Here is a 25,592-nt window from a genome sequence, read left to right as displayed (position 1 = left end):
CTATAAGTAAAGATTAATTTAGACTTAGTCTTTTATTACTTTTATAGGGCGCTTTCTCTTTAATTTTATATAGTAGTAACCTTAAGGTAAGATGGTATTTTCTTAATTACTAAAGTAAATACTCTATATATTTTACTAATAATACCAGTATAAAGGGCAAGCTGACAGACAGATCTAACTATTCTTCCAGTAAACTTTACATTACTTCGCTTTAGTTCATAAAAGTCAGTGCCCTTGTTAAGAATAGGAAACTCGAGCATTACTCTGTGCCAGCATACCTGTGCAGCCTGTTGGGTCTGACGAACCATCAAGTCTGGATGCGAGTCTACTGACGCTTCCGCTATACCGACTTTAAGCTTGGTATAGATCTATACAGAGGTACCCATTTCTCCAAGTTCTCTATGCCGATTCGAGGTCTCATGCAAAAGGTCCTAACTGCAAACAACATAACTAATTCTCCTCCCTCGCTTTCCTCGAACTTGGATGACACTGTGTCGCCTGTCGTTCTGCAACGAGTCCATTGACAACACCGGGCCAAAACGGCCACATCTCTTTAATAGATACAAAAAGATACAATGAACTTTTCCATCTTCAGACCCGACACTTTACGGCCGCCACGCCCAGGCTCGTCACTTATTGGCATTTCGTGGTATCATTAGACTTTTAGCAGAGTTCCACTCATGACACTTAATATCCGTAGCCATAATTGCTGATCCAAGGAGGTATTGAATAGAGAGAAATGAATCAGGAAGCACGAAACCAAAGTCCAAGGTTAAGTCATGAGCTTTTAAAGTGCTTAGAGAGAAACCACAGCAACAGGTAGAGATAGACCGAGCAATTTGGACCCTGGGGGTCTCCATGACTGTCAGTTTGACTTCTTAAGCCGGACAGCTGTTAGATGATATCTATGCTGCGTGCGTTACCTCGTATGTTAACCACGTTGTCAAATAGTCGTCTTTGATTCGCGCTGTTGACTTGAAGGCCTCAGCTTATGATAGGTGCGCTAGATACTTACGTCTAAGTCGTAAGCTAGGTCTCTTATTTGCAGCTGAAACTTGTGGCTGAGGACTGAAAATGATCATAAGGCATGTGCATGACTCGGCAGATGCGCCGGACGAGCAGTGGTAATGGAAATAGTTCGGCAGATGTATTCCAAGATAGATACCTCACCCCATGGGGAAAAGGACATAGAGCTTGTCGTCAATCATGGGCGTGTGTATGTTGTTGCAGGGTTACATCTGCCGAGCTTCAGCTTAATAATAGCCTTTGGCGGCCTACCTGCACTTCTGTTTATACGACAAAATAGACTACTTTGTTTCGGGAAGGTTGGCGGAATGTAGCGTGTTACATATCGATCGTCTAAGTCATATCAAGCGATAACCCGACTCTTCACTTGAGACTATTTGAACACTAGTGGTATTCTGTGCCGTGATTGCCGAACTAGATCGACTCGAGAACTATTTCTATAATAAGGCCGAGAAGTGTGCTAGTACTAGTAAGGTTTAGAGTTTAAGTTTAACATTCAACTCTACCAGTTTACTGGGTGGCCTACTATTCTAGGAGCTGTTTCAGTTGGTGATAGGACCAGAACTCTCGTATTCTAGTCTATCCTTCATCTCGCCCCTACCATGGCGTAATTGTATGCCTGCTATGCATGTCGTCTTCAAAGATGAAGCTTTACGAAGTGTTCAGTGGTATGCCAAGAGATATCATCAAGGTTAGTGCGTTATGTAAGATGAATTGCCCCTTAGATATGGAATTATAACATCATTCGGTTGCTTCATGCAATATTAAAGGTCATGTAAAGACATTTCTTCCCTTCTCTTGCCCTAGCTGAATGATGCATAAACGCCGCAACCAACTGTGTTCACGATTTGAACAACTTGGATTATATAAAAATACTAAGGAGTGTGTTCTATCTACTAAATAGGTTGGATAAAGAATGATACAGCGCGATGCAGCGCGATGCAGCGCATCCACCCTCTTCTTGTTCGTCCCGTGTAATTGCTTATGCTGTGGCAAAAGCAATATCTGAATCTAGCCATCTCGTAACTAAAAGTTAAACCCGGCAACCTCAACGTTGTAGTTAGCCTTCCCACAGTCAAGATAGGCTGGCTCCTCTTGGCTGCAGGATGCACCCAGCTCGAAAGAGGCCTCGTAGATACCGCCACTGGCTGCCTTGTTTCCTCTGAACCACACACATCCTGCTTTCCATTCTCGGTTTACGAACTGGTAGAATAGATCTTCACCAATGTCGGCCCCTCCCAGTTGTGTAAGTTGTATATCTAGATAGAAAGGGAGATATTGATGTAACTTACAGACAGAAGCAGCAGGGGTTGTACGGTACTCCCAGTTGCGTAAGTCGTCGGACCAAAAGCGGGTATCGTAGTAAGCGCGGCAATAAGCTCTCTTTCCACTCGGGTCGGGAATGTCAACTCCAGTATCAAGGCGCTTATGGAGATAGCCATCTTTCTCATATGTGATGTATTTCTGGATAGGTGAGGTGTGATTAAACTGCCACTCAACGACAGCGGGATTGTCAATAGTCCTATTGAGTCCATGGCGATGCGAGTTTGCATTTTCGTACCAATCAACATCGACACCGTCGACACGGAAAATAGGGGAATCACGGGGAGTGGGAGTAGTCAGTCCGATAAATGTAGCTCCGGCAGTGGCACCAGCGGCGGCGATGAAGGTAACGAGATCAGTGAGGATATCAACGCCACAGGCGGCGTTGGTGGCAGAGTGACGAGGACAATCGAGAGCGGTGTTGCGAAGAGCGACGAAGAAGGCACCAGCACTGAAAGTTGCGGTGCTCACCAAGATAGTCAGAGCCGTGATAGGCCCACGAGCGGCCAGCAAAGCTGGGATAAACATGATCGCCTTGGGTAATCAAGTGGTCAGAGAATGATGAAGTTAGTGTGAAGGGGTTTGCTGCTTGCTTTTTTGTTGATAGAGAATGAAACAGGACTTTATATATTTCTTCCATCGAGCTCAATATGACAATATCGTCTTCAATCTCCTACAGTGACTATGGTCGTTGACATCCATAGTGGTCTCGGCATTGCCGGAATGTGATGCCGGCCGTCACCCGCGGGTCCCTATCGGAAACCTCGCCGAGCAGGCGGGTAGATCGGCAGCCGTGTATGCAGCAGTTCTCGTATTTAGCAACTATTCACAACTTTCTGAATTGTTATAGAGTTATGTAATACAGTAGAAGGATTGACCATCTAACTAAAAGCCATATTCACTTCTATAATAGAAAAAGTCATTTACACGCATCGCCGTAAACTCCTTACCCAGAACCCTTGCTCTGTCGAGAAAACTTCATTATCTAGCAATGAAGCGCGCTATGATAAGAATCCGCTGTCTCCCTTGTTGATACTGGTTTACTGAGATTGGCCGCCTCGTGGTAAGTGAGGCGGTCTCGGGTTGATCATGTCCTTGACTCTTTAGGAGCAGGATGGCTTGCCGTTCTTGCCGACACGATGCCGAAGATCCATGATCTGGTTGTCGATGATCTTCTACCTGGCTCGTGTTCCTTTTGCCGACCGGTGATAAATGGAATCTTCTGTTTTAGAGTGGAGGCAATGAGGTATTGTCTGAGTGATAGACAAGTCTGTCAGGTAAGCTATACTGAAGCGAGTCCATCCTCAGACGCACGTGCTGTCTAGTGCCGGCTCTGTTCCAATAAATATCAAGGTATGGCATTGCATAAGGTTAAACTTTGCGCTATTACACAGCTGATAGGCACGCGATTCTACTTATCTAGGGAACTGTATTGATCTGGTCTCACAGTTTGTATCTCAGTGAAGTTTCGGCCCTCTGGAATATTCTGTGTCGCAGTCACTAACCCAAAATCTTCTAAATGCTCCTCTCCAGGCTGGCACCTGTGCGGTTTGTTGGACCTGACATCTCTATTAGGGTCCTGGACCCGTCTTTTGATTAGAGAGCTACTAACTAGCTGGGTCATAGCACAAGCAGATGGACTTGACAAGCAAAACCTAAGGGACCTGCCTACCTGGGCATGGCGTATAGGCGTATAGTCAATGACATTCGATCAATTACCGACCGGTAAAAGGAAAGGGCTAGGAGCAAGGCGGGGAAATTGACCACGCGTACTTTTGCACAGACACTCCACGCCAAACCTCATCACCTTCTCAATTCGAAAACGTGCTGTGGATATTTATAGCCCGCAGAACAAACTGCCGACGTGGGGATCCCGATCGTGCTGTTGGTGAAACAAGGGTAGGTTTTATGGTTTCTAATCAATGAGCTATCTTGAGTCTGCCTTTATCCTCCAGCCGCCAGCAGACTCGCAAACCACGATTCGTCGACCCTTGCCAGCATCTGAGGGTCACCGTCCTCTACAATTCTTCCGCGATCTAGCACAAGCACCCTGTCGCAAAACTCAGAAACAATGTGCAGTCGATGGGCGACCATAACTATAGTGCAACTAGCAAACTCTCTCTCGATCATTGCAAGCATGTCTCGCTCGGTGTCGGCATCGACCGAACTGGTGAACTCATCCAAGAGGAGTAGAGAGCTACCGCTAGTTTTCCGCTTAAGCACTGCTCGAGCAATATTGAAGACCTGCTTTTGCCCTTGACTGAGTGAAGATTCTGATAGAACACTGTCTAGCCCGCCCTGGGATTCAACCATGTCCCAGAGGTCCGTTGCTTGCAGAACTTCATGACACTGCTCTGTCGTTGCTGCCCCAAGCGGGTCTAGGTTTTGCCTAACGGTACTGCCTAATGGTAGGAATACTGGGTCCTGGGGTACAGTTATTATTCTTTCTCGGAGAGTCTGAGGACTTATGGATGAGAGAGGAACACTGTCAATGGACAGCGTGTACTTGACATTATCCTTTTGCACAGGTTCTAACAGGGCGAGAAGGAGGAGAATAAAAGAAGACTTTCCGCTGCGGTGCCCTTCAGTTAGCACGACTGTATTGAAGATCTGTGTGAGGTTGAGACACAAACCTTCCTGTACGACCACACAAGGCTATCCTTTCACCTGCTCGGATCGAGACGTCGATTCCTTGCAGCGCATATTCTTCAGCATCTTCGCTGGATCTGGATTACAAGTCAGAGTTCTCAGCGCCTTGTCGCAAAGCTTTAGCAAAACACTTACTTGTATGTCGCCCAAACCCTTCGGACTTGGATGGATCCTTTCGATGGCCACTGCTGATTGACTTTTACATCACCATGCAAAACACCTTCCGTCCCGGTCTTGGCAGTAAAGTTTCGGAGCCGAGCTACAGCTCCGATAGATGTCTCCAAAGCAGCGTAGAACCGCACAATGTCACTCAAAGACTGACTCAATGTCATCAGCGTGACAAGTGACGCGCCAGAAAGACTTGAACTAGATCGAAGCTGCGTTATGAAACCTACAAGAGCGGTTGCCGTAACAGCAACGACCACGTTCAAGGTCAAATACAGCCAGCGTTGTACCATTGAAAGTAGATACATCGGCCTCTGGGACTGGTCCAGCAGTCGATGATTATGCTTGATATTTTCTCCCGTCCAGCCTAACGCACGAATGGTAGCGATGCCTCTGGACGTGTCAAGAAAATGGGTGTACAACGGACTTTTTGCCTCGAGGTCCAGCAGTCGCAGCTGCCGAGACGTTCGGAGGTAGAACCTTTGAATCAGCCATAGGATGAGGATCATAGCTGGGTAAGTAAGTCCTAGCCACGGTGATGACGACGCGATAAGGACACCCATTCCGACAACACCAAAGATATCCAGCACTACGTTGGCTACAGCCATAGGGAGCTCATTATCAATGATGGTTATATCTTGGGAAAAGTAGTTGGTGATAGTCCCAGTGTCCGATGTTGTCAACAGTTGCAACGGTGCGTTGATAACAGTCTCCAATGCCCTCTGGTGCAGTACCGAGCCACTGAGACGGATGAAAGGGCCTAAAACCAGTACCACGGCAGCCATGAAGGATATCAAGGCTAGTACCTGCAGCATTCCATAGATGCCGATGTAGTAGGCCTGAGAGTGCATTTGCCACAAGCCTCTCTGTGGTCGAGCTGCATCGTCAGCCCAGAATGTGAGCCATATGCGTGGGAAGTTGTTGAGGAAGCCGTTGCATATACAAGCGAAAGTGAAGGCTACGATGGGAAAAAGACCAATGGTGCGTATGTAATAGCCAAAGACGCTCGTGTCGCCTAGCTTTCGCGCCACTGTTTCCTCCGCTGTCATGCCTTCAGCCGGTGGTGAGTAAGGAGGTGCTGGGCCTTGTGCACTTCCAAGTACTTCAGTCGAAGGTGGCGCCGGATCGGAGACTAGATCAGAGTTTGCAGGTAAACTCATGTCAGCAGTGGGTTTCTCTTCAGACACTTCTCCATTACTGCCGACTTTTATGATATGGTCCGCGGCTTGAGAGTGCCGAAGGTTGTGTGTGCACAGAATAACAGTGGCGCCACGACGACGAAGCATTCCATCTCGCCCAAAGACATTTCGGAAAACATGATCCGTTGTTCTGGCATCCAGACCGCTAAGGACATCATCAAATATCAAGAGTTTGGCGTCTACAAGGTATAGGGCCCTTGCGATTGACACTCGCTGGCGTTGTCCGCCGCTCAAAGCAATGCCGCCACTTCCTATCACTGTGCTATCGCCCTGAGGCAGGTTTGCAATGTCCCGGTCGAGCATGGTAGCATGTATCACGGAATTATATCGCTTGTCGTCGAAGTGACTATTGCCAATGATGTTGTCTCTGATGGAGATATTTGTCAAGAATGGCTGTTGGTCACAGTAGCCGATGGCTGTGGAGCTGAGGACAGCAGTGGAGCCAGTCGCAAAGGGGACTTCGCCGAGAATGGCTTTGCATAGAGTGGATTTTCCGCTGGCAACAGGACCAACGATCGCGGTGAGATATGATGATGGAATGGTGATATTGACATGCTTAAGAACGGCAGCGTTCTCGTGGTAGCCAAAGCTGCCGTCCTTGATCACCACGCGAGGGGCGCCTTTCCCCGGTAGAGTCTCCATCTCGATGCCCGTAGTGCTAGTGCCAGAGATAGAAGGTGAAGGAGAAAACGAAGCCACACACGTGGCTGACATTATACGTGGATCAAGACGGCGATACTCAAACCGTGGGTCGCGTTCCAGATACGACTGGACCCGTTGAAGACAGGTTAGCGCCCCAAGAAACTGGGGAATCTTCTGAAAGAGTATCATCAGAGGCGATGCGAGAAGGGTAAGGTAGGAGATGGAAACAAATATCGACGTTGTGTCGAGCGTCTTGGTTGCCACTGCAAAAGTGATGACGGAAGATAAGGTCATGGGAACCTGAGAGACAGTAGCCGCTGCTGCGAGGAGCATACGCCAACGCCCACCGATCTCGATCTCTCTCACTCTCAGTCTCTGGACACAAGATTCGATTGGCTTTGTCATACCAGACATCTTCACTAGCTTCATCTGCGCAATAGAAGCCGCGGTTACATTAACTCTTGTCTCAATCGCTTCCATCCATGCCTTTTGACGTGGTCCAAGGAGCTTGCCGATCCCAAATGCAGTGAGTGTTGACAGAGCGACTACACCAAGAGAGGCAGCGAACGCAGCACCAAGTTCTCGTTGGAGGAGCCAGCAAGATAGAGCAATCTGGATTGTGTTGGCCCAGTATTCATGGAGGTCTAGAATACCTCTTGTAATGCGCTCGACATCAGTGCTCATCAACGTAAGGGCGCCAGACTCGCCATCCGTAGGCATCTTAAGCTCTATAGTCTTTTCATACACAGCGAGCACGAGGATACCTCGAACCATAATGACAAAACGCTCTTGGAAGTACCAGTATAATGCTGTTGAGAACGCAATTGCCCCGTACGTTAGAGCCGTTGCGCCAATGAGTCCATATCCATGACTTTGTTCTTGGTTATCATTTTGTAGGTAGTGCAGTAGGGCATGAATGAGAAATGGTTGACATATGCTGGCGGCGAGCAGCGCTGCACGAGGAATAATCGGTGGTACTAGCTGGAGGGCTAGGATTCTCACCAGTAACTGTGCCAGACCGTATTTCTGGCCCTTATATGGATTATTACGAACTCGCTCAGCGAGCTTTTGGTGTGTCTCGGCTGCAAGAGCCTTGTCAAGGGGATAAAGACTATCCAGCGTCAGGATGACACGATAGCCTCTCATAAACAACGTGTTCAGCCAAAAGAAAACCCCGAGGTTCCAGATACCACTTGTCTCCTCAGGGCTGTGCTGCTTCACATCCCAGCCGAGCCATTTCTCTTTCTGTCGCGACTCTAGGCAAACCATGACAGCTTTGAGGACCGTAGATACTGTCAATACAGATGCATAGCTCTGGTCCAGAGCTGATGGGACGAGAAGCCAAGATGTTCGCGTACGAGCAATATCAAATAAAAACGTGACAGAAAGATAGGCAGCGATGGCTGTTGAAGGTCGCGGTGCCCTTGAATGCTCAATCCATGATAGTGGTACAAGAAGCAGGGCTGCGATAAGAGCAAGAGAAGCTGCAGCTGAACTACGCCTTGAAGCGAACTGGGAAGAGTTCTGTCCAAGAACGATGAGAATTAGCTGCAAGACAGCGAAACCTATTGCAAGAACCTACATCACCGTGAAGAAAGCCTCAGTTAGCGAAAGACACGATCATGCATTGGCCGAAGTGGGGATGCATACCAGCTTCAACCACTGAGCTGCCGAAGCACTGACTAGTGGGCGACGACGACGACAAAGTGTCAAAATACGAGAGAAACCAAGGCAAATGAAAACAGCAGCTGGCGCAATGACAAACACGACATCTTCAAATGCGACAGTAAAGTCAAAGTTGCCTCTACAGCCACGCACAGCAGGCCCCAGCGAGTCATCATTGAGACAAGCGCTAACAGACGGCATGGTCCTTTCTTGTCGTTCCAGTGGTGACTACAGTACCAGTGGCCACTCAGCTGATGGTGATACTGATACTCCAGGTCTGCGGGAAAAGAAAGAAAGGATTCTCGGCCTGGAAATCGGGGCTTATCGCGGGCGTATTGTTTATCTACTGACACTGCATGCATAGTGCGGCACAGCTGAATAGGGTCTGCATGTTGGTTCAATGCTTGTCTTTTGTGCCAAGTTTTCCCCCGCCCCCCGACGATGCACTGTACAACACTGTACTCCGTACCGCACTGAAGTTCCCTGCTGTGATATAAGACGGCACAAAAGCGCCACCAAATCCTACCAAAAGTTCCTAACACCCCTGTAGTAGTAGGGATCGCCAAACATCTTGCCGCTTCCCGCCTGAGGAAAACAACTTGAAGAACCAACACGAACTTTGCTTTGACTCAGATTACTGTGCATTGCAGCAATACGAGAATAATACGTCACTACGCGTTCCTTTCTTGTTCGCAACGCTACTTCAGCATTTCGACTACAGTTGGGCCCCATCTTTAGCGAAAACGCGCTCAGCTGTTGTTGCCCGTCGATACCCAGCCTGAAGTTAGTGCCCAAAAGTCTCTGGACGCTGTTTTAGCTAACTGAACACACTATTATCCCGGCGCAGCCAGCATCTATCGTGTTCCAATTACTGCCCACGTCTGGCGTATGGGACAACATCTCTGAGACTGGCCTGTACCATGGATAACATTCAGACCGAATCGACACCGCTGCTACAGCCCGACCTCACCTGCGACGCTTCAAATAGAATCCCTCCCACAAAGGTTAGGGTCATTCAGTGGCGGGCAGCATGGCAGCATCACTTTTCTCAGTGGTCAGCTCTGTACATATGTAGCCTTTTCATCCTCCTCGTCGACGTCCCCAACTTCCTAAGCGAAGTCCCAAAGTTGCGTATGCTTGAACTTGGTCTCTGTCGCGATTACTACGCTGCCACTGACCCAAGCGTCATCGGCCGTGATGGCTCAGTTCCAGAGCATCTTTGCAAGGTCCACGAGATTCAGAGCGCTCTTGCTAAGATGAGAGGCATTCTTGGCATGATTGAGGGTATCCCTGGTCTCATACTCGCTATCCCATATGGCGTCCTGGCCGATAGTAAGGGCCGCAGGTTGGTCACGGGCCTTAGTCTACTGGGCTTTGTCCTCAGAGACATCTGGGCTTTTACTGCACTTTTCTTTCATCGAGTATTTCCTGTCCGCGCTGTCTATGCTGCGCCGGCTTTCTTGGTCCTCGGAGGAGGTTCTACTGTTATCAGCCCCATGATCATGGCCATCATTGCTGCTGCGATCCCGGAAGCATCACGGTATGTACACAGTCACAAAGACAAAGCTACCGAGTAACTTTGAGCTGAAGACTGATCAAACTCTTATAGAACAAGGGCTTTCTTCTGGGTGCAGGTTGTCCTTCTCATAACAGAGCTAATTGCACCACCACTCGGTGCCGTTCTCATGAATGCATTAGGACCGCATTTTGCTTTCCTCACGGCCGTGCCACTTGAAGCTCTGGCCTTTGTGGTGCTCGGCTTTATTCCCAACACAAGGGCATCTGATAGTGTCCTTAGCAACGACATGGAGACTACGGAGGCAGATCAAAACCAATCACATAGCGGTCAACGCGAAGAAACAACATCTGATCCAGTTTCGTTCAAGGAAAGGACCCTGAAGACTCTATCACACATTTCACATAATATCCAACACGGTGTTCATACTTTGGGTAGTCATAAAAGTCTGCTGGTAGGCCTCCTAGCACTGATTGTTGCAAAGATGGCTCGACCCATGCTAGAACTGATCTTGCAATACATGTCTGTGAGATTTGGATGGCCGCTGGCCAAGGTACGTACTCTTGAGACCGGAAAACGACAGAAATCCTTTCTTTTCTCTCCCGCGATCACTCATACTTAGTTCTAGACGGCATTTTTACTCTCGATCCAAGCCGCGGGTCAGATTCTCCTTTTTGCTGTAGTCCTACCGCAAGTCAATATCTGGCTCATCAGGAGAATGAAGACATCTTCAGCTGCAAATCTCGCATTGGCTCGAGTGTCGATTCTCCTCCTCGCTGTTGGTTCACTCTGCATGGGTCTCGCTGCTGCTGTTCCAGCGTTTATAATCGGTATGTACAGTGCCAGTCTACGTTCGGGAAAACTTACTGATTTCCAGCGTTCTTTGGATATACGCTTGGCAATGGTTTCTCATCCGCCTTGCGATCTCTCTTGACAACCATGGTACATCCAGATCATCTATCACTCTTATTCACTGCCATCGCCGTGTTTGAAGGCATCTCGACCATTGGCGCCTCGCCACTCCTTGGACTGTCATTCTCTGTCGGCTTGGACATTGGAGGTATGGCTGTGAGCCTGCCGTTCTTTGTTGCTTCGATGCTCTATGCCCTTGCTGCGGCGCTACTTGTTCATGGCATGTCCATAGAGTCTTGCTCGTCCGAAGCCTAGCGTCGAATTTGGTGTCGATCCTCACCAGGCTGTTAACATGCATTGTACATAACTGATTGAATCGTGAATTGTTAGGCCTACAATAGATAGATATCCTAGGAACGTATGCCAAGTCAAGGCCTAAAAAAGCAATCTGGTAGTTTCTAGTCGACCTCAGCAAAAACAATACCACTTGCCCCGTACTGGAATCGAACCAGTGATCTTATCATGTCGTGTCTATTTACTAGTGATACGCTTTACCACTGAGCCAACGGGGCTTCAAGGGATTGATATGCCCAGCGAGACAAATGGAACTATTGAGCGCTGAGTTTGTACGGTCTTGGGACCAGCATCGTCGCTTCCGAAACCCGAATGTGACGAGGGAATGGACCAAACTAGCCGCTTGGACTACAGGGAAGGATTACACTCTGGCACAGGTTGTAACCTCGGTTGCTTATCACTCCAATCCTTGTGGCAACCCGTCTCCATGCAAAGATAAGATGCCCATATCTGGAAGTGATCGACTCTAGATCTGGCAATGATTTTCTTGGCACCTCAGCGCTGTAGTCATCTTAGTCAAGGCCTATTTCAGCGACCAAGGGATACATGGGTATTCTAAATGCCAACCCGTTGGTCCAAGACATAAGCCATGAGTAAACCTGCGTCAGTGAGTAAGATGACTGTGCATGCAGTATCCAGTCTGTATCACCATGTCCAGAAATGATCTTCATTCACTGAGCTGTCCAACACGAGAGCACTTAATTCCAAAGTCAAGATGTAGTCTGGTAGCAACTATAAAGGCGATAGGAAGGGCCAAACACCTAAGCAATTCAACCAGCACTCAACCTCTCAAGCTTCTTCAACAAGACACATTACAATTCCTCAAATTCTTACTACAACATGGCTGCCGCAGCAGTTCAGACTTACACTCCCGCGTCCTACGACCACCGCGCCGTTGATGCTATGACGGACGTCGACGTGGCCGCCCAGCGACTCCAGGAGCTCAATGGTCTGGATCACATGAAGTCCTGCATCAGAGACGTCTTCATGAAGCACGGCGTCGATAAGGTATTCGGTGTTGGCCTCCTCCACCGCCACTACGACGTTGCCCCCAATGAGAAGATCATCGAGCTTGGTCCGGTCTCCTCGCCCTGGGTTGTAGGCGACGACGAAGCCATCACTGGCGGCTCAGTCCTCCCTCACACCTGGCGCGTCTTCGATGGCGAGCTTAAGCCCACCGAGTTCAAGTTCGTGCCACAGCGTGAGCTCCCCAACGTCGATCGGCCAGTGTTCCCAGCTGCCTTTGTTAAAGAGCTCATCGGCGTGCTGCAGGAGACAGGCCTCGATGAGGTTCTAGGTGTGAGCCTGTACGAAGCTGGTGACCCTGATAACGAGACCATGGAGGTGACGTACGGCCGCAGCAGCATCGTCATTCCTTCTACAGGTCTTATCGGCTCCAAGGTCATTGGCCCACAGGGCTTTGATGCATTTCAAGCGGCCTGGACTTTCAGCAAGAAGGAGGGCGAGGATATTGTTGCCCACCATGGCATCTGCGCCGCAATGGGTGTTGACGATGGTGTTACAGAGCGTCATGGAATCTGTGCGGCCAAAGCGGAGAGTGGCATCGAAGCTCGACACGGGATCTGTGCCGCAAAGGCTGCTGATGACGGGATCACCGCTCGCCATGGTATCTGCGCAGCCAAGATGAACGATGGTGTCAAATCTCTACACGGCATTTGCGCAGCAAAGGCCAGTGAAGGTGTAAACTCTCGTCATGGCATCTGTGCTGCTAGATCTGCCGACGATGGCTTGAAGGCCCAGCACGGAATTTGCGCTGCAAAGGCTGCTGACGATGGCCTCAAAGCTCATCATGGTATCTGCGCTGTAAGGGCCACTGCTGACGGAGTTACCTCTCGTCACGGTATCTGTGCTGCCAAAGCGGCTGATGCCGGAATTACAGCTCGTCACGGCATCTGCGCGGCAAAAGCCGACGACGGTTTCACAGCTCGGCACGGTATCTGTGCTGTCAAAGCTCCTGAAGAAGGCCTAGAGGCTCGTCACGGTATTTGCGCCGCTAAGGCCGCTGACGAAGGATTCAGGGCTCGTCATGGCATTTGCGCTGTGAAGGCTGCTGAGGGCATCAAGACCTACCACGGTATCTGTGCTGCCAGGTCTGCTGAAGAGGGTCTAAAGGCTCACCACGGTATATGCGCTGTCCGCACTGCGGAGGATGGCATCAAGGCTAAGCATGGAATTTGTGTCGCCAAGGTTGCCGATGAGGGTATGACAGCTCGCCATGGTATTTGCGCCGCACGTCTTGCTAATGGGGATGGAATCAAGGTTTAGAACTGTAACTACACTACCTTGTTCTGCTGTCATAGCGTATAATGGTGAGGAACGAGACGAGTATAAATGATTACTGCCTGTTCAAGAAGCACCTGTAGAGAGATAGTCGTTCACAAAACTTTCATTCATTCTAAATAAAACCGCGAATCCTAGGACGTTTCCTCATCTAAACTGTAACTCTTGCTTTGTGATTTTTGCAAATTCATTATATCCTCTGATTGGCAGCTACGTCTTGCTGATAGACCAAGTAGTAATGTAGGAGCACGTTAAAGGATGTTGGAGGGTTGCAATCCGAAAGCTCCAATAGGAGTGTCCACAGATTTGGCAGCTATATTCCGACAACCAATTCTATCAGCTATAGTTCCTTCGAAATTGCAAACAATTGTCAACTCACCTGTGACAAGAGCTCACTCTTATGAGATGTATCTTTAACCGCCGTCTGTCCATTGATTTCATTCTCTTTCATGCGCCCCTCTAGAACCATCAATGCTCCGCTATCGATTGATTTCTGAAATTCAGCCCTGTAAAGATGCTCGGCAGCTTTGAAAATCTCAGCCTGATAGATTTGGCTCTCGTGGGGTGGCCAGGCCTCGGCGCTGGCATCAAGGGTCCGAAGAACAGAACCTAGGCCACGGATCCTGCTGACCCTCTGCATATCATGAGCTCGAGACATGACTTCAAACGAGCTGGTGTAGTAGGTCGTTACGACAGAGTCGAAGTCGCGGAAACCGAGCATCTTGGCGCAATCGACAATGTAGGCGATTTTACGCTCCATGTTCCATGAGCAAGAAGGAGTAACTGGGTCAATAAGTTCTGCCGCGTCATTTATCGGGTGCAATGAAGGCCCGCGGCTCGCGCCGGGCATCGTGATCTCCTTGAAGTCGGTAGTTGGTGTGATCCAGAGAGAATGTGCCGAGGGCTCTGTACCACGGCGAGTGTATGCATGGCTGGAAGGTCTGTTACCGGAATTTTCGCTTGTCGAGTTACGCACTGGCAATGGTGATATGTGCTCAGCAACTAGCGACACTGTGTCGTGACCAAGTGGAGGCGAGACACCAAATAATGTGCTATGTTCTTGAGTACTGCAGAAGCTCTCAAATTGATTATTAGGTCTAGTGAAGAAATTCTCAATTTGGTCAATATGAGGTAACATGTTTTCCTCCCTTGAATTTGAATACGACGACATGGTCATGGGTATAGGGTGAGGCGACGTTCTCTGGAGCATTGGCCGAGAGTTGAGGCCGGCGTACTCCAGCTGCAGCTCCAGCTCCTCTATTCTTTTCTTAAGTTTCTGTCCTGTTAAAGAAATCGTGAGTATATATGCCTTCCCAATTCCAGACACCCAGTTCCGAGCATGAGCGCATCGATTACACCTGTGACTTGGGAGGATTGGACAAGACTAACTATGCTTTCTCTGGGCAATCCGATTCTGAGCTTTCCGTCTGTCTACAGTGTCCGCTAGAAGCTGCACTGGGACATCGTTGTCATCTGCATCCGATAACGTTTGTTCGGAAAGACCTGATTGTGATCCAAGAACGGACATGTTGTCACCAACGATGATTGACAATTTGTGCGTACAGGATCGTGAGGCCAATTGGCGACAGCTCTCCCGGGATTTTATCGGGAATTTCAAGCCAGCTGAATTGCTGAACGCTTCCAGTCCATATTCAAGATCAGGTGCTTATCTTATGATTGACTCGTGAAGAGAGGCTCACTGCTGACTGCATGGCCGACAAGCCGACGCGCCAACACTAATGCACGGGCCGTCCCTCATCCAAAAGTTCCTTAGTCGCCGCGACTGTACTGTAGGAGCCGAGGCCAGTGCGAAAATCCTCCCCATTCTGAGTGGGATGCAGCGCTCGAGGCGTGTCACCCCAGCCCACAACATGTAAGAAAAGTACAGGCTAGCGGCACCGCATCAATCAAATGTCAAAACATCCTGGCAGCATCCTCCACTTGTGACGTCCCATCAGCCGTATCCAGCCTAAAAACTGCAAAAAGGAAGCAGTATGAACACTGTGGCGTACAAGGGTTCTCCACTGCTTGAAGGATTTATCGTTCTTATATTGTTTTCGCGCCGCGTGGGAGCATGTTCCTTCAGCTGCCACATTCCTAAATAAACCATCGGAGATAGATAGCTAAAACTTGGTCTCATCCCTCGCCCTACGTCATCTGTCAGATCTATACCGACGGATAAGGACACGAATGCTTAGCTCCCTGGGCTGGTATAAGCTCCCAGCCACAAACTTCCACTTCAAATAACACAACTGAACGCTGATTGGGTTATGCTCGCTCCATGCTAAGATATCTGTCCTCGACGCCAGGATCCATGCAGAAATTATCCCGTCAGGACGCCAACGTAGGCAACAAGTCAATGGAACTAGAGATCAAACTTCAAGATAAAAGGATAGCTACTCATAGTGCAAATGACCATATACTGGCACCGAGCGGGATAACCGCAGTTGAAACAGGGTGGTCTATCCGCCGCCGTCAAGATTCTTAACCGATGTGGCTTAAAACATGTCAGCTGGGAGAGAGTAAGTACGGTAAATCTACGGTAAGATGCCAAGCCGGCTGTACGTTCTTACAAAGCCGTTGCCGCCCTTGGCTACGAGCGCTAGCCAATAATGCCCTTTCTTTCAAGCCATGCAGGTTTCAGGCCTCCCAAGTGGAAAAAGGCAATCATGCGAACCAGAATGTCACCAAATAATAGACTGGTATCTGCAATCTCGCACAAAGTTATTGTCTCTAGCCTGAAGCAAACATTTTCTATTAGAATCGGCAGCTTGTTGGTTACAACACTTCATCACAACCAAGATGGACATCCAAAAGATAGGCGCATCATTGATTTCTCAGACCGCAGAAGCCAACTTTGGTCTGGCCACGTTCAATGTTGACTTCAGTGTCATCAAACTTCAGGCTCCGGCAGAGTATAAGCCCCTGGGGAATGAGTTAACTCCTTCGCGACGGAGCGCGGCTGAGGATGGTATGCCTCATGTTACAGCTAGGAAGTTGGGTGCATTGTTCCAGGATTGGATCCCTCCAGTACCAGATCTGATCAAGGCCTATGGACGTCGTGCGGTCGAGATTGCGCAGTGTCGATCGGTCAATCCCAAAGCCTCAAAGTCAGATGGAATCTTTGCTGAGCACATTGGAATAGATGGGACTGCTATATGGGCGGCTGCCACTTCGGGCCCTCACGCTATTCCGGTTTACTTGCTTGCCTGCATGCTCGCCAGAATGTGGTCTACCGCGGAAGCTACATCGATCTGGACGGAGCTTGTCGCTGAAAGGAAGCGCGAGCTTGCCGCGATTGAGGAAACCGATCCATCATACGAGAGAGCTCAATTCACATCTCGCATCTCAATCCCACGAGAGGATCTTGCTCAGTGGGAAGCCAGTGCACGATCTTGGCTTCAGGCCGCAGACCGATCGATGGTCAGAAAGCAGAAGCAACTCATGCTTATAGTGGACAACGCCGAACTTCCTGTCAGCACGAAACCACAACTATTTGAAAACGTCCGGAGCTCTTGGAGATCTGCCATGATAGCCATTAACTCTCTTGTGAAGGGGCTCCCTCAGTCTGTTCAGGATGGAGCTGTGCTCCTAGGCCTTTCCTCTTGGCACTTGTATCCAGACATGGTTGTGCTTGGAAAGGGACCCTCACCAGTTCGAGTAGAGCAGAAGGACGACCTAATCAACCCAGCGGGGTTGTTGACAATTGGACTTAATATAGCGAGTTCGAAGCATCATGGTGTGTATTGGTCTCTACCGCTTTCCCATCTCCGCTATTATGGTGGGCCGGTCATGGCGGAGAGATCTCTCGCAACTCAGGGCAATCGCATTACGGTTCAAGAGCTATTTCAGGTTTCGATCGGAAGCCTGACTCGGTTATGGAATAAAGACCGAAAGCATTTGGCCTCCATTATTGCTGAGCTCTGGGCGTATATTGAGGCTAAGGCCCATCGGTATGCCGCTCCGAAGACGATGCATTGGTTAGGCTACATTGCAAGAGCCATGGAGCCACTACTTCAATCCGGAGACTTGGCCCAGAAACAATGTCTTCAGCTTATGCGCTATGGGGAGAGACATTGTCAAAATCTTCTGGAAGAAGGGAGATCAGTTCCTGAACTGTTTGGCATTCTGAAACTCACAACACTTCTGCCTCTTCTGAATCATGAAGAAGATGGGGTCGAGATTCTGCGCTCATATGCAGAGTCTATTGGCCAAAAGGGCGAGAGAGCTTACCTTATCCGATACCTTGTTGGAAAAGGTGACTCTAAGAGCTACTCTCTAAACTTTGAATATGCCACAGCTTTTCCATCTCAACGGTCGTCATTGAAGAGAAACTATGATGGATCGGCTATCCAAGGAATCGGACATGTTCGTTGGGTTCAGACGCAATTTGCGAAAGATGCCGAGATGAAACAGTGGTACTATGATGGCTCGAGACTCCAAACAATTGAAGGTATGGGAGAATGTGCGTTCCCCATCGAATCAGAGAACATGAACATTGTCAACACCAATGAGGAAAATTCAATCACCTGGATGGGGCCACCAGCGATGTTTGAAAGGTTCAAGTCGAATAAAAGTTTCAGTTCATATGTTGACCTGGATGGAGATACAGATACTGGACTGGAAGAGTGGGACCCCAGCGACGTCTCTTTTCATCTCGTCGCTGGGGACCCGAATCGGATTGCACTATATGCAACTCAACCCCTGGATAAGAGCACTGGTCCACTGTCTCTACCCAACCAGATTAGCATCGAAGCACTCTCAAGTTCACTGGAAAGAGGCTTCCTCAGCCCGTCTAAGCTATTGGGGTACTTGGAGGCCTTTGTCAGGCATAGACGGGACCTTCTGACTAGCTTACGGGCGCTAGTCACTGTGGAGGGTATTTACAAGATGTTGCCGAATTCCCTGATCGCTCTTGGTGTCACGTCGCAGCCTCTATTCAAGATGCCTTGGATACCCAAGAGCGATATCCCCATGGAAGATATTCATAAAATGTTGCCAAATTCCATGATAGCTCTGGGTGTCGCATCACAGCCTCTATTTGAGATGCCTTCGATTCCAAAGAGCGACATCTCAGTGCTTGGGTTCTCTGCGTTTCCTCTTGACATTGGGAGAACATTTGCTTGCATAGCTTTGTTTGAATCAGGATGTCTTGCGGTCAGTCCTGACAGCTTGAGCAATGTTTTGGCGATGGCCACTGGCGATTCCATCTTTATCGCAGCGGCGCTTCTCTGTGATCCCGTAGAGGGTGCTTTGCCTTCTGAGATCCGACGAGTCTGGGGAAGCATAGGGAAGCCCGGAATAGCAATGCTGATCCCACCAAAACAGCCTCAGATACGTGACAGCAAGCAAGACTGGAGGGTTGTCACCCACAAGACATTCGATGGGAAGCTTGAGGACTCGTTTCAGTCAACTACTCTACATCTCCGGTTTACTGACTACGTCCTTCCAATCGACGTTGGTACTCACGGAAACAGAGACTTTGAGGTGTATTTCCTAGAGTCTGTTGTGTCTATACACGATCATGGAGATTGGGTTGCGGACCTTGATATATTGGGCCAACTTAACAGCCCACTGCTACGGCTCTTAGGGAATGCGTGCTCGCACACCCACTCTGACACGGCATATCACGCTCTTATTGGGAATCCACAGTTCACCATGGTTGACAACTGGGACGAAATACTTGAACCTCCTGGAAATCCCTCGATCGTGCGCTCTATTGGCAATTGGCTTGGCCGTCTAGCCACAATGGTTCTTTGCCTGCAAATGGGCCATCCGACTATTGTTCTTTCGAATCAATTTTGTTGGGAATGCAGCATTGAAAAGTGGAGAGAGATCCATTCGGATCGTATCCGAAAGTCTCAGGCCTCGGACCCGCAGCCTGAGTCGGGATATCCTGAAGATGCAATTTCTCCAGATGCTGCAGCTAGTGGGTTGGTCGCTAGCACCGTAGAGTTATCGGGTCCATTTGAAGAGGCTACAGAACTTCTATGGGATCCTGAATTAAACAAATGGACTTTCACTTCCCGCATACCGGTTCCCAATACCCAGGTCTCTGACCTTACGATCAGTAAGAGAGACGAGCCCAGCACTGCAATCTCAGAGGAAATGTCGGATTTGGTGATTATCTGCTAAGGTTTCTGGCATTGAGTGATAGTTCAATTATTATGGATATTGAGATTGTTAGAAAAGCTGAGAAAAATCCGATATATTTTGACTCTCCATGCGTAAATTGCCATCCCACACTAACTGTCAAGCAATGAATGCTGTGACATATGTTTAGCTTGGATGAAGGAATTAAAACTTTAATGAATCGCAGAACTCAGGCTCTTTGTCTGTGCCTATAAGTTATAAGTGTTTGTTCTCCCTTTATCTTTTATATATCTTACTTCCTGTCTCTTTAAAGGTATAGTCTAAAATTTATTCTCAGGTCGAGATGAGATATAGGGTACCTTGTGGCTAAGTCCCGCTATATAGTGGCTGAGATTCTTGAAATCTATGTAGCGTAAGACCGAAGCCGTTAATTATCCGCGGAAACAGTTGGCCCGTCCTTCCGTCCCGTCCCTAGTCCATGTTGAGGACTATACCAGATTAGGAATGTCGGAAGTAACGCTGGTTCAAGAAGGTTACATCTCTGCCTGAAGTGGCCTCCAACAGGCCTAACCCAGCCATGCTCCATGACAGTGGGCTGCTGTTAGAAACTTTGTTAGCTCGCTTGGGAGCACTTTTCAGAATTTCTTTTGGTCAAAATGATTGGCACAACAGATCTCTTATTTATTGCCAAGCAATACGTAGCCGACTACCAGCAAGCGAGTTTCAAGGGAAATGGGCGACTTGGCGACCAACAGGGTCAAAGTGCCTGCTTTTCATCGTATCAGCCGCAATTCACCCGAATCCGACACTTGACTGAGAGAGGAAAGAGAGTATCCGAGGTGTTGGTTCTGCGGGCTTGGAAGCGGCTAAGTATGAAGAGGCCGGACATTTTTAAATCCCCGTCTTGTTGGTAAAAAACACAACATGTCACTCAAAGTTCAATGACGGATATTCAGGACGATGGTGGGATATCTCTACTCTCAGGTTACTGAAAGGAGATTGAGACGTCTTGGGACCAAGGTCGAAACATAAATGAAAAGATCAAGATCTCGTGGCTAAAAGCTTAGTCTACTGGTAGCCGCTGCTTTGCAATGCAAGCGACTGTATCGCTTGTAAGGAACACAACTTCAACCCCCTAATGACTCAACCACCACCGGCCCTGCTTACACAAATGACAATGCACCGTCCATGAACTTTCTTTTTTCCAGCAGCGCATGCAGCCCATAAATTACTGCATGCAACGACCCTCGTAAATAACCGAGTCGCAGATTGATGGTCTCGTCCGGACTACTACAAGGATATGATTCCAGCATCTGTCGTGTGTGGCAATTCCCTGCCAACCGTACCAAAGTTCTCAACCGCCTTTAAGGTTAAATGCCAAAATGGGCTGTTCGTATACAATGCGATGCTGCAGGCCATACGCGCATACATTCCGATGTTTTAAATAAGATGCATCAGTGTCTGTGTCTCTTCTCGTTCTTCCTTCGAGCTGCTTATTCGAAGCCCAGTCTCCATCAGAAGCCCATGTCAGACTACTATCAAGGGCCGAACAATTCGGCCAAGCTCAAAGCCGTAACGCTTACGTTGCTGGCTAGTGCTACTATTTTAGTCATATGGAGAATATCCTGGCGACTCTGGAAAAAGGTTATTGGACTCCCAGATTACCTGTTGATCGTTGGGCTAGTAAGTGTCGTGCAACTCAATATTGTCTGTTACATGTACTAATTGTTTAGTCTCTGAGCATATGTCTTGCTGGTTTTAACCTGGACCGTAAGTATCGCAACTTTCATGACGAAGTACTTCTGACAAAGTAGCAGCTTACTTCCGATGGGGCTATGGCTATCACAAAGATGATCTGCCGCCAGATATCCAGAAAGCCCTGACGCCCAAGATTGTAGATCGTCCCACCTGCCCGCTATTTCCTTCCCGCCACTGACAATGATAGTGCTTCTGGCTCAACCAGGTCTTTTTCAAGGCGACAGCAGGCGTGATCAAGCTCTCTATTTGTACTATCTATATGAACATCTTCAGCAAGCCTGTTCTCTTGAGTACTAAGATCGCGCGATACGCCAACTTTGCCTTGATGGGTGTCATCATTGCTTATTACACTGGCGGCACACTGGTCTCAACATTCCAATGCAACCCGATCCGTAAAGCCTGGCAAGGTGATCTCGACGGCACATGCATCGATAACACCAAGTTCCGGGTGGCAAATGCCTATATCAACTCTTTTACGTCGGTCTTGCTTGTCCTGATACCGTTTCCTGCCCTTCTGTCAACGGGGCATCGGAGCAAGGAAATATGGCAATTTCTCTTCTTGATTGCCTTGGGACTTGCGTAAGTTGACACACGTATTGATTCTAGCTTCTCGAAGTAATCAGCTAATGACTTAGGCATACTGCTTGCGCTGTGGTTCGCGTGGTAATGATCTACGTGCCGAACGAGGGAGCTGCTACCGATCCTCACTGTATGTTCATTCCGACTTCTCGATGTTCTGTCGTTGATCTAATTATCTCAGGGTATAATACGACACCGAACACTCTCGCCATGGCTGAAATCTTCACGGCTGTTATTGTGTCCACTATCATGACAATGCGCCCTTGTTTTCAGGTTGTGTTTAGTGGGATAGCGACGACGGTGACGAGTACCTCGCGCACGCGAAGAACTCGAGTGAATAGCTCAGGTGTTATGGATACAACGACGAGCCAGAAACGAAAGGTCGATCGTCAAGGCTTTAGCAAGATTGGGGCGAATAAGAGTGAGGTGCTAAATATTGAGCTGCAGAGCAGAGATCGCAGCACTGAAGAGTTATTTGCACCTGGTCAACACCCGAGTAGAAAGCTTGAAGATGCATAGAATAGACTGATTTATGTAAATTGCTCTCATCAATATTGATCTAGGATAAGGATACATTCAGTGCCAACTATTTCATTGTGCAAATTAGAAATGGCGTTTGTAGTCAATTGTAAAGCTTGTGTTGGATGGCGAGGCGGATTAGGCAAATAAGGACTCTGCTCAAAGTTCTGTACGCGATCGCAGTGCAGATGCCAAATTGCTGTTTATTACGGAGTACCATAGAGAAAGAACCGCCGTATCTAAAGAGCAAGCATATTGTCCAGTCGATTCCCGTGTCCACGACCCTGACATGTTATCCACACGGGTCTGTTGATGCCGCCTTGGCTTATTTAGAGGCAATGAGATCCCACCAATAGTTTTTCGCGGGCTCAATACCCCCACCAATGTACTTTTTATTACCGTTATCTGAGTTCTTTTGCATTTTCATCATCCATGAAGAACTCCATATCTCCACCTACCCCAATTAGGATCAATTGAGTGAGGATCTCTATACAAGAACGTCAAACTAAATCCTGCACCCCGTTGAATCAAAATAAAGCCCGCGCTTCGATGGGGGAAGTGCGGGGATTGAAAGCTTCGATTTCAGGGGTCATCTGTCAACTTGATTGAGTAAAACCACTGTGGAAAAGGTAATTGACATATTGTTGATGCTCGCATATCTCTACGCATTCTGTTGCGGTCGTTGCCGTTGGTTTCATGGAGCCGGGAACAAACTCCCCTAGTGCTTACATGAAGTGACAAAATCCATCTACAGCCCATGGTGCCCAATTAATCTCCTGTCATCATCGTCCGATTTCATCTTCCATCTCCGCCTCAATCTCGGGGAACATAAACTGCAGCGTCTGTGCCACGCCCCTGCCTCTCGTCTACCGTCTACGGATGCTATGCCCTGCCCTGCCAAGACCTATCCTAGTCATCCTTCGGGCATCTCGGGTGTACAAGGATTAGTCACCGAGAGACATTTGTTCGTCATTCCATTTCATCCCGCCCTCTTCTATCACTGCTTCTTTAACTAGAGGCTGGGGCACAGTTCTTCAACATCGACAGACTGGGTAATACTGAGGCAAAGAAACAATGCATTTTCTACTACGCATCTCCTGGTGTGTCGTTGCACTCGGTTGCCTGGTATCTGTTATTGTTTGCCATGATGACAAGAGAGACTTTCGCACCAGATGTCTAGCCTTCAAGCCAACAAGGCTGATCGACAACTCAACATTGACACGACAAGAGTTTGTTTCTGCTGGTACAACATTGCAATTGCTAGACAACGTCCCGACTTGTAATCGTGCCTCTCAGACTGTCAGAGTCGACCTATGTCGCATTGCCCTCCAGATTCCTACCTCGAAGCGGTCTTCCATCAGCTTTGAGCTATGGCTCCCCAGGAACTGGAAGGAATCGAGATATCTGGCAACTGGCAATGGTGGAATTGATGGATGTAAGTGGATTCTTATTCGACAACCTCGATTTTCTAGCAAAGTTGACTCAAGACGTTTAGGTATCAAGTATGAAGATCTTGCTTATGGCACAACTAATGGTTTCGCTACCATGGGTACCAACAACGGCCACAATGGTACCACGGGCATCACCATGCTGAACAACCCTGAAGTCATCAAGGATTTTTCTTACAGAGCGTAAGTATCACAGCCTTCCTCCATTTCTCAGCCGTGAACCATTATTGACCATCGAAGTCTACATACGGGCACTCGTTCGGCCAAGAAGCTCATAAAGGCATTCTACGGCAAAAAGCCAGCTCACAATTACTATATCGGCTGCTCGCTAGGCGGTCGCATGGGCATCAAGGCTGCCGAAAAGTATCCAAAAGACTATGACGGAATTGTAGCTGGGTGCCCAGCTGTTGACTTCAATAATCTTCAAGGCCAAAGGGCTATGTTCTACCCGATCACAGGCTCCGCAGACTCACCCAACTACATCCCCATTGACACCTGGAAAGGCCTGATTCATGACGAAGTTCTCAGACAGTGCGACAAGATTGACGGCGTTGAGGATGGAATTATCGAGGTCCCAGACAAGTGCTTTTTCAACCCAAAGTCTCTTCAATGTAGCCCTAGACGTCCCAAGAATTGCTTGAACTCGGCTCAAGTTGCTCAGCTGCAAAAGATCTATGCTCCATATACTTATCCCAACGGCAAGCTCATTTTTCCTCGCATGAACCCCGGCAATGAACTACAGGCCGTATCGAAGCTCATCGCAGGCACTCCCTTCAGCTATTCTGAAGATTGGTTCCGATACGTCGTATATAACGACCCCAACTGGGACGCCAGCACCTACAACACGAATGATGTCCGAAAGGCCGATGAGCTGAACCCATTCGACATCCGCACCTACCCTCAGGAGCTCCCCAAGTTCAAGAAGCGCGGTGGAAAGTTGCTGAGCTATCACGGTGGCCAGGATAACCAAATCACTCAGTTCAACACTCAGCGTTTCTGGAACCGCATGTACTCTGCCGATAACGACCTTCAGGACTACTATCGCTATTTCCGCATGTCAGGCATGTTTCACTGCAACTCGGGTCCTGGCGCCTGGGCTGTTGGCCAAGGTGGCGGTGCCCCTGCTGCGGGAATTCCATTTGATCCTCAGCATAATGTATTGGCGGCCATGGTGGCTTGGGTTGAGAAGGATCAAGCGCCTGCGAGTTTGACGGGTACCAAGTTCATCAACGACACTGTCGCTAACGGAATCGACTTTCAGCGCAAGCATTGTCTGTACCCCAAGACACAGACATATGTTGGCGGTAATCCCAAAAAGACATCGAGCTGGCAATGTAGATAGTTCTGTATAATATTAAGGGAAAACAGCATACATTAATTTCTTTGACCCTATGAGCAATCTGAATAGTAGTGCCGCTGTTTGGAAAAATGGTCTTCAACACAAGATATCCCTTTAATATAGGAGCTAATATTGTTGTTTCTGGCCTCTTTTCAGATCTTTAC

At 48.5% G+C, this 25,592-nt stretch overlaps 8 protein-coding genes and 1 non-coding gene across 9 annotated transcripts; 5 read left to right on the top strand and 4 right to left on the bottom strand.

Moving 5' to 3' along the window:
* Positions 1-2,052: 2,052 nt before the first annotated feature.
* J7337_000024 (uncharacterized protein) lies at positions 2,053-2,877 on the bottom strand (the record flags this gene model as incomplete). Its single annotated transcript, XM_044817789.1, has 1 exon — positions 2,053-2,877. The coding sequence occupies one exon, from the start codon at positions 2,875-2,877 to the stop codon at positions 2,053-2,055; it is 825 nt and encodes a 274-aa protein (XP_044685491.1).
* A 1,416-nt stretch (positions 2,878-4,293) lies between these two features.
* On the bottom strand, positions 4,294-8,273 carry J7337_000023 (uncharacterized protein; the record flags this gene model as incomplete). Its single annotated transcript, XM_044817788.1, has 5 exons — positions 4,294-4,921; positions 4,983-5,069; positions 5,134-5,389; positions 5,454-5,483; positions 5,540-8,273. 5 exons carry the CDS (start codon positions 8,271-8,273, stop codon positions 4,294-4,296), a joined length of 3,735 nt encoding a protein of 1,244 aa, XP_044685490.1.
* Positions 8,274-9,589: 1,316 nt separating this feature from the next.
* On the top strand, positions 9,590-11,352 carry J7337_000022 (uncharacterized protein; the record flags this gene model as incomplete). Its single annotated transcript, XM_044817787.1, has 4 exons — positions 9,590-10,209; positions 10,279-10,738; positions 10,814-11,015; positions 11,063-11,352. 4 exons carry the CDS (start codon positions 9,590-9,592, stop codon positions 11,350-11,352), a joined length of 1,572 nt encoding a protein of 523 aa, XP_044685489.1.
* Positions 11,353-11,525: 173 nt separating this feature from the next.
* On the bottom strand, positions 11,526-11,609 carry J7337_000021. Its single transcript has one exon. It is a non-coding gene; the product is annotated as a tRNA-Thr (tRNA).
* A 622-nt stretch (positions 11,610-12,231) lies between these two features.
* J7337_000020 (uncharacterized protein) lies at positions 12,232-13,677 on the top strand (the record flags this gene model as incomplete). Its single annotated transcript, XM_044817786.1, has 1 exon — positions 12,232-13,677. One exon carries the CDS (start codon positions 12,232-12,234, stop codon positions 13,675-13,677), a length of 1,446 nt encoding a protein of 481 aa, XP_044685488.1.
* Positions 13,678-14,062: 385 nt separating this feature from the next.
* J7337_000019 (uncharacterized protein) lies at positions 14,063-14,863 on the bottom strand (the record flags this gene model as incomplete). The annotated part of the gene is made up of 1 exon (XM_044817785.1): positions 14,063-14,863. The coding sequence occupies one exon, from the start codon at positions 14,861-14,863 to the stop codon at positions 14,063-14,065; it is 801 nt and encodes a 266-aa protein (XP_044685487.1).
* Positions 14,864-16,494: 1,631 nt separating this feature from the next.
* On the top strand, positions 16,495-19,827 carry J7337_000018 (uncharacterized protein; the record flags this gene model as incomplete). Its single annotated transcript, XM_044817784.1, has 1 exon — positions 16,495-19,827. One exon carries the CDS (start codon positions 16,495-16,497, stop codon positions 19,825-19,827), a length of 3,333 nt encoding a protein of 1,110 aa, XP_044685486.1.
* Positions 19,828-21,234: 1,407 nt separating this feature from the next.
* J7337_000017 (uncharacterized protein) lies at positions 21,235-22,126 on the top strand (the record flags this gene model as incomplete). Its single annotated transcript, XM_044817783.1, has 4 exons — positions 21,235-21,468; positions 21,519-21,555; positions 21,600-21,679; positions 21,731-22,126. 4 exons carry the CDS (start codon positions 21,235-21,237, stop codon positions 22,124-22,126), a joined length of 747 nt encoding a protein of 248 aa, XP_044685485.1.
* Positions 22,127-23,715: 1,589 nt separating this feature from the next.
* Positions 23,716-25,431, top strand: J7337_000016 (uncharacterized protein; the record flags this gene model as incomplete). Its single annotated transcript, XM_044817782.1, has 3 exons — positions 23,716-24,076; positions 24,137-24,272; positions 24,330-25,431. The coding sequence occupies 3 exons, from the start codon at positions 23,716-23,718 to the stop codon at positions 25,429-25,431; spliced, it is 1,599 nt and encodes a 532-aa protein (XP_044685484.1).
* Between the last annotated feature and the right edge of the window lie 161 nt (positions 25,432-25,592).

Source organism: Fusarium musae, chromosome 1 (assembly GCF_019915245.1).
Source record: "Fusarium musae strain F31 chromosome 1, whole genome shotgun sequence".
Classification (NCBI taxonomy): domain Eukaryota; kingdom Fungi; phylum Ascomycota; class Sordariomycetes; order Hypocreales; family Nectriaceae; genus Fusarium; species Fusarium musae.
Note: the sequence above shows the minus strand (reverse complement) of the source record. Positions and strands in the feature narration are given on the sequence as shown.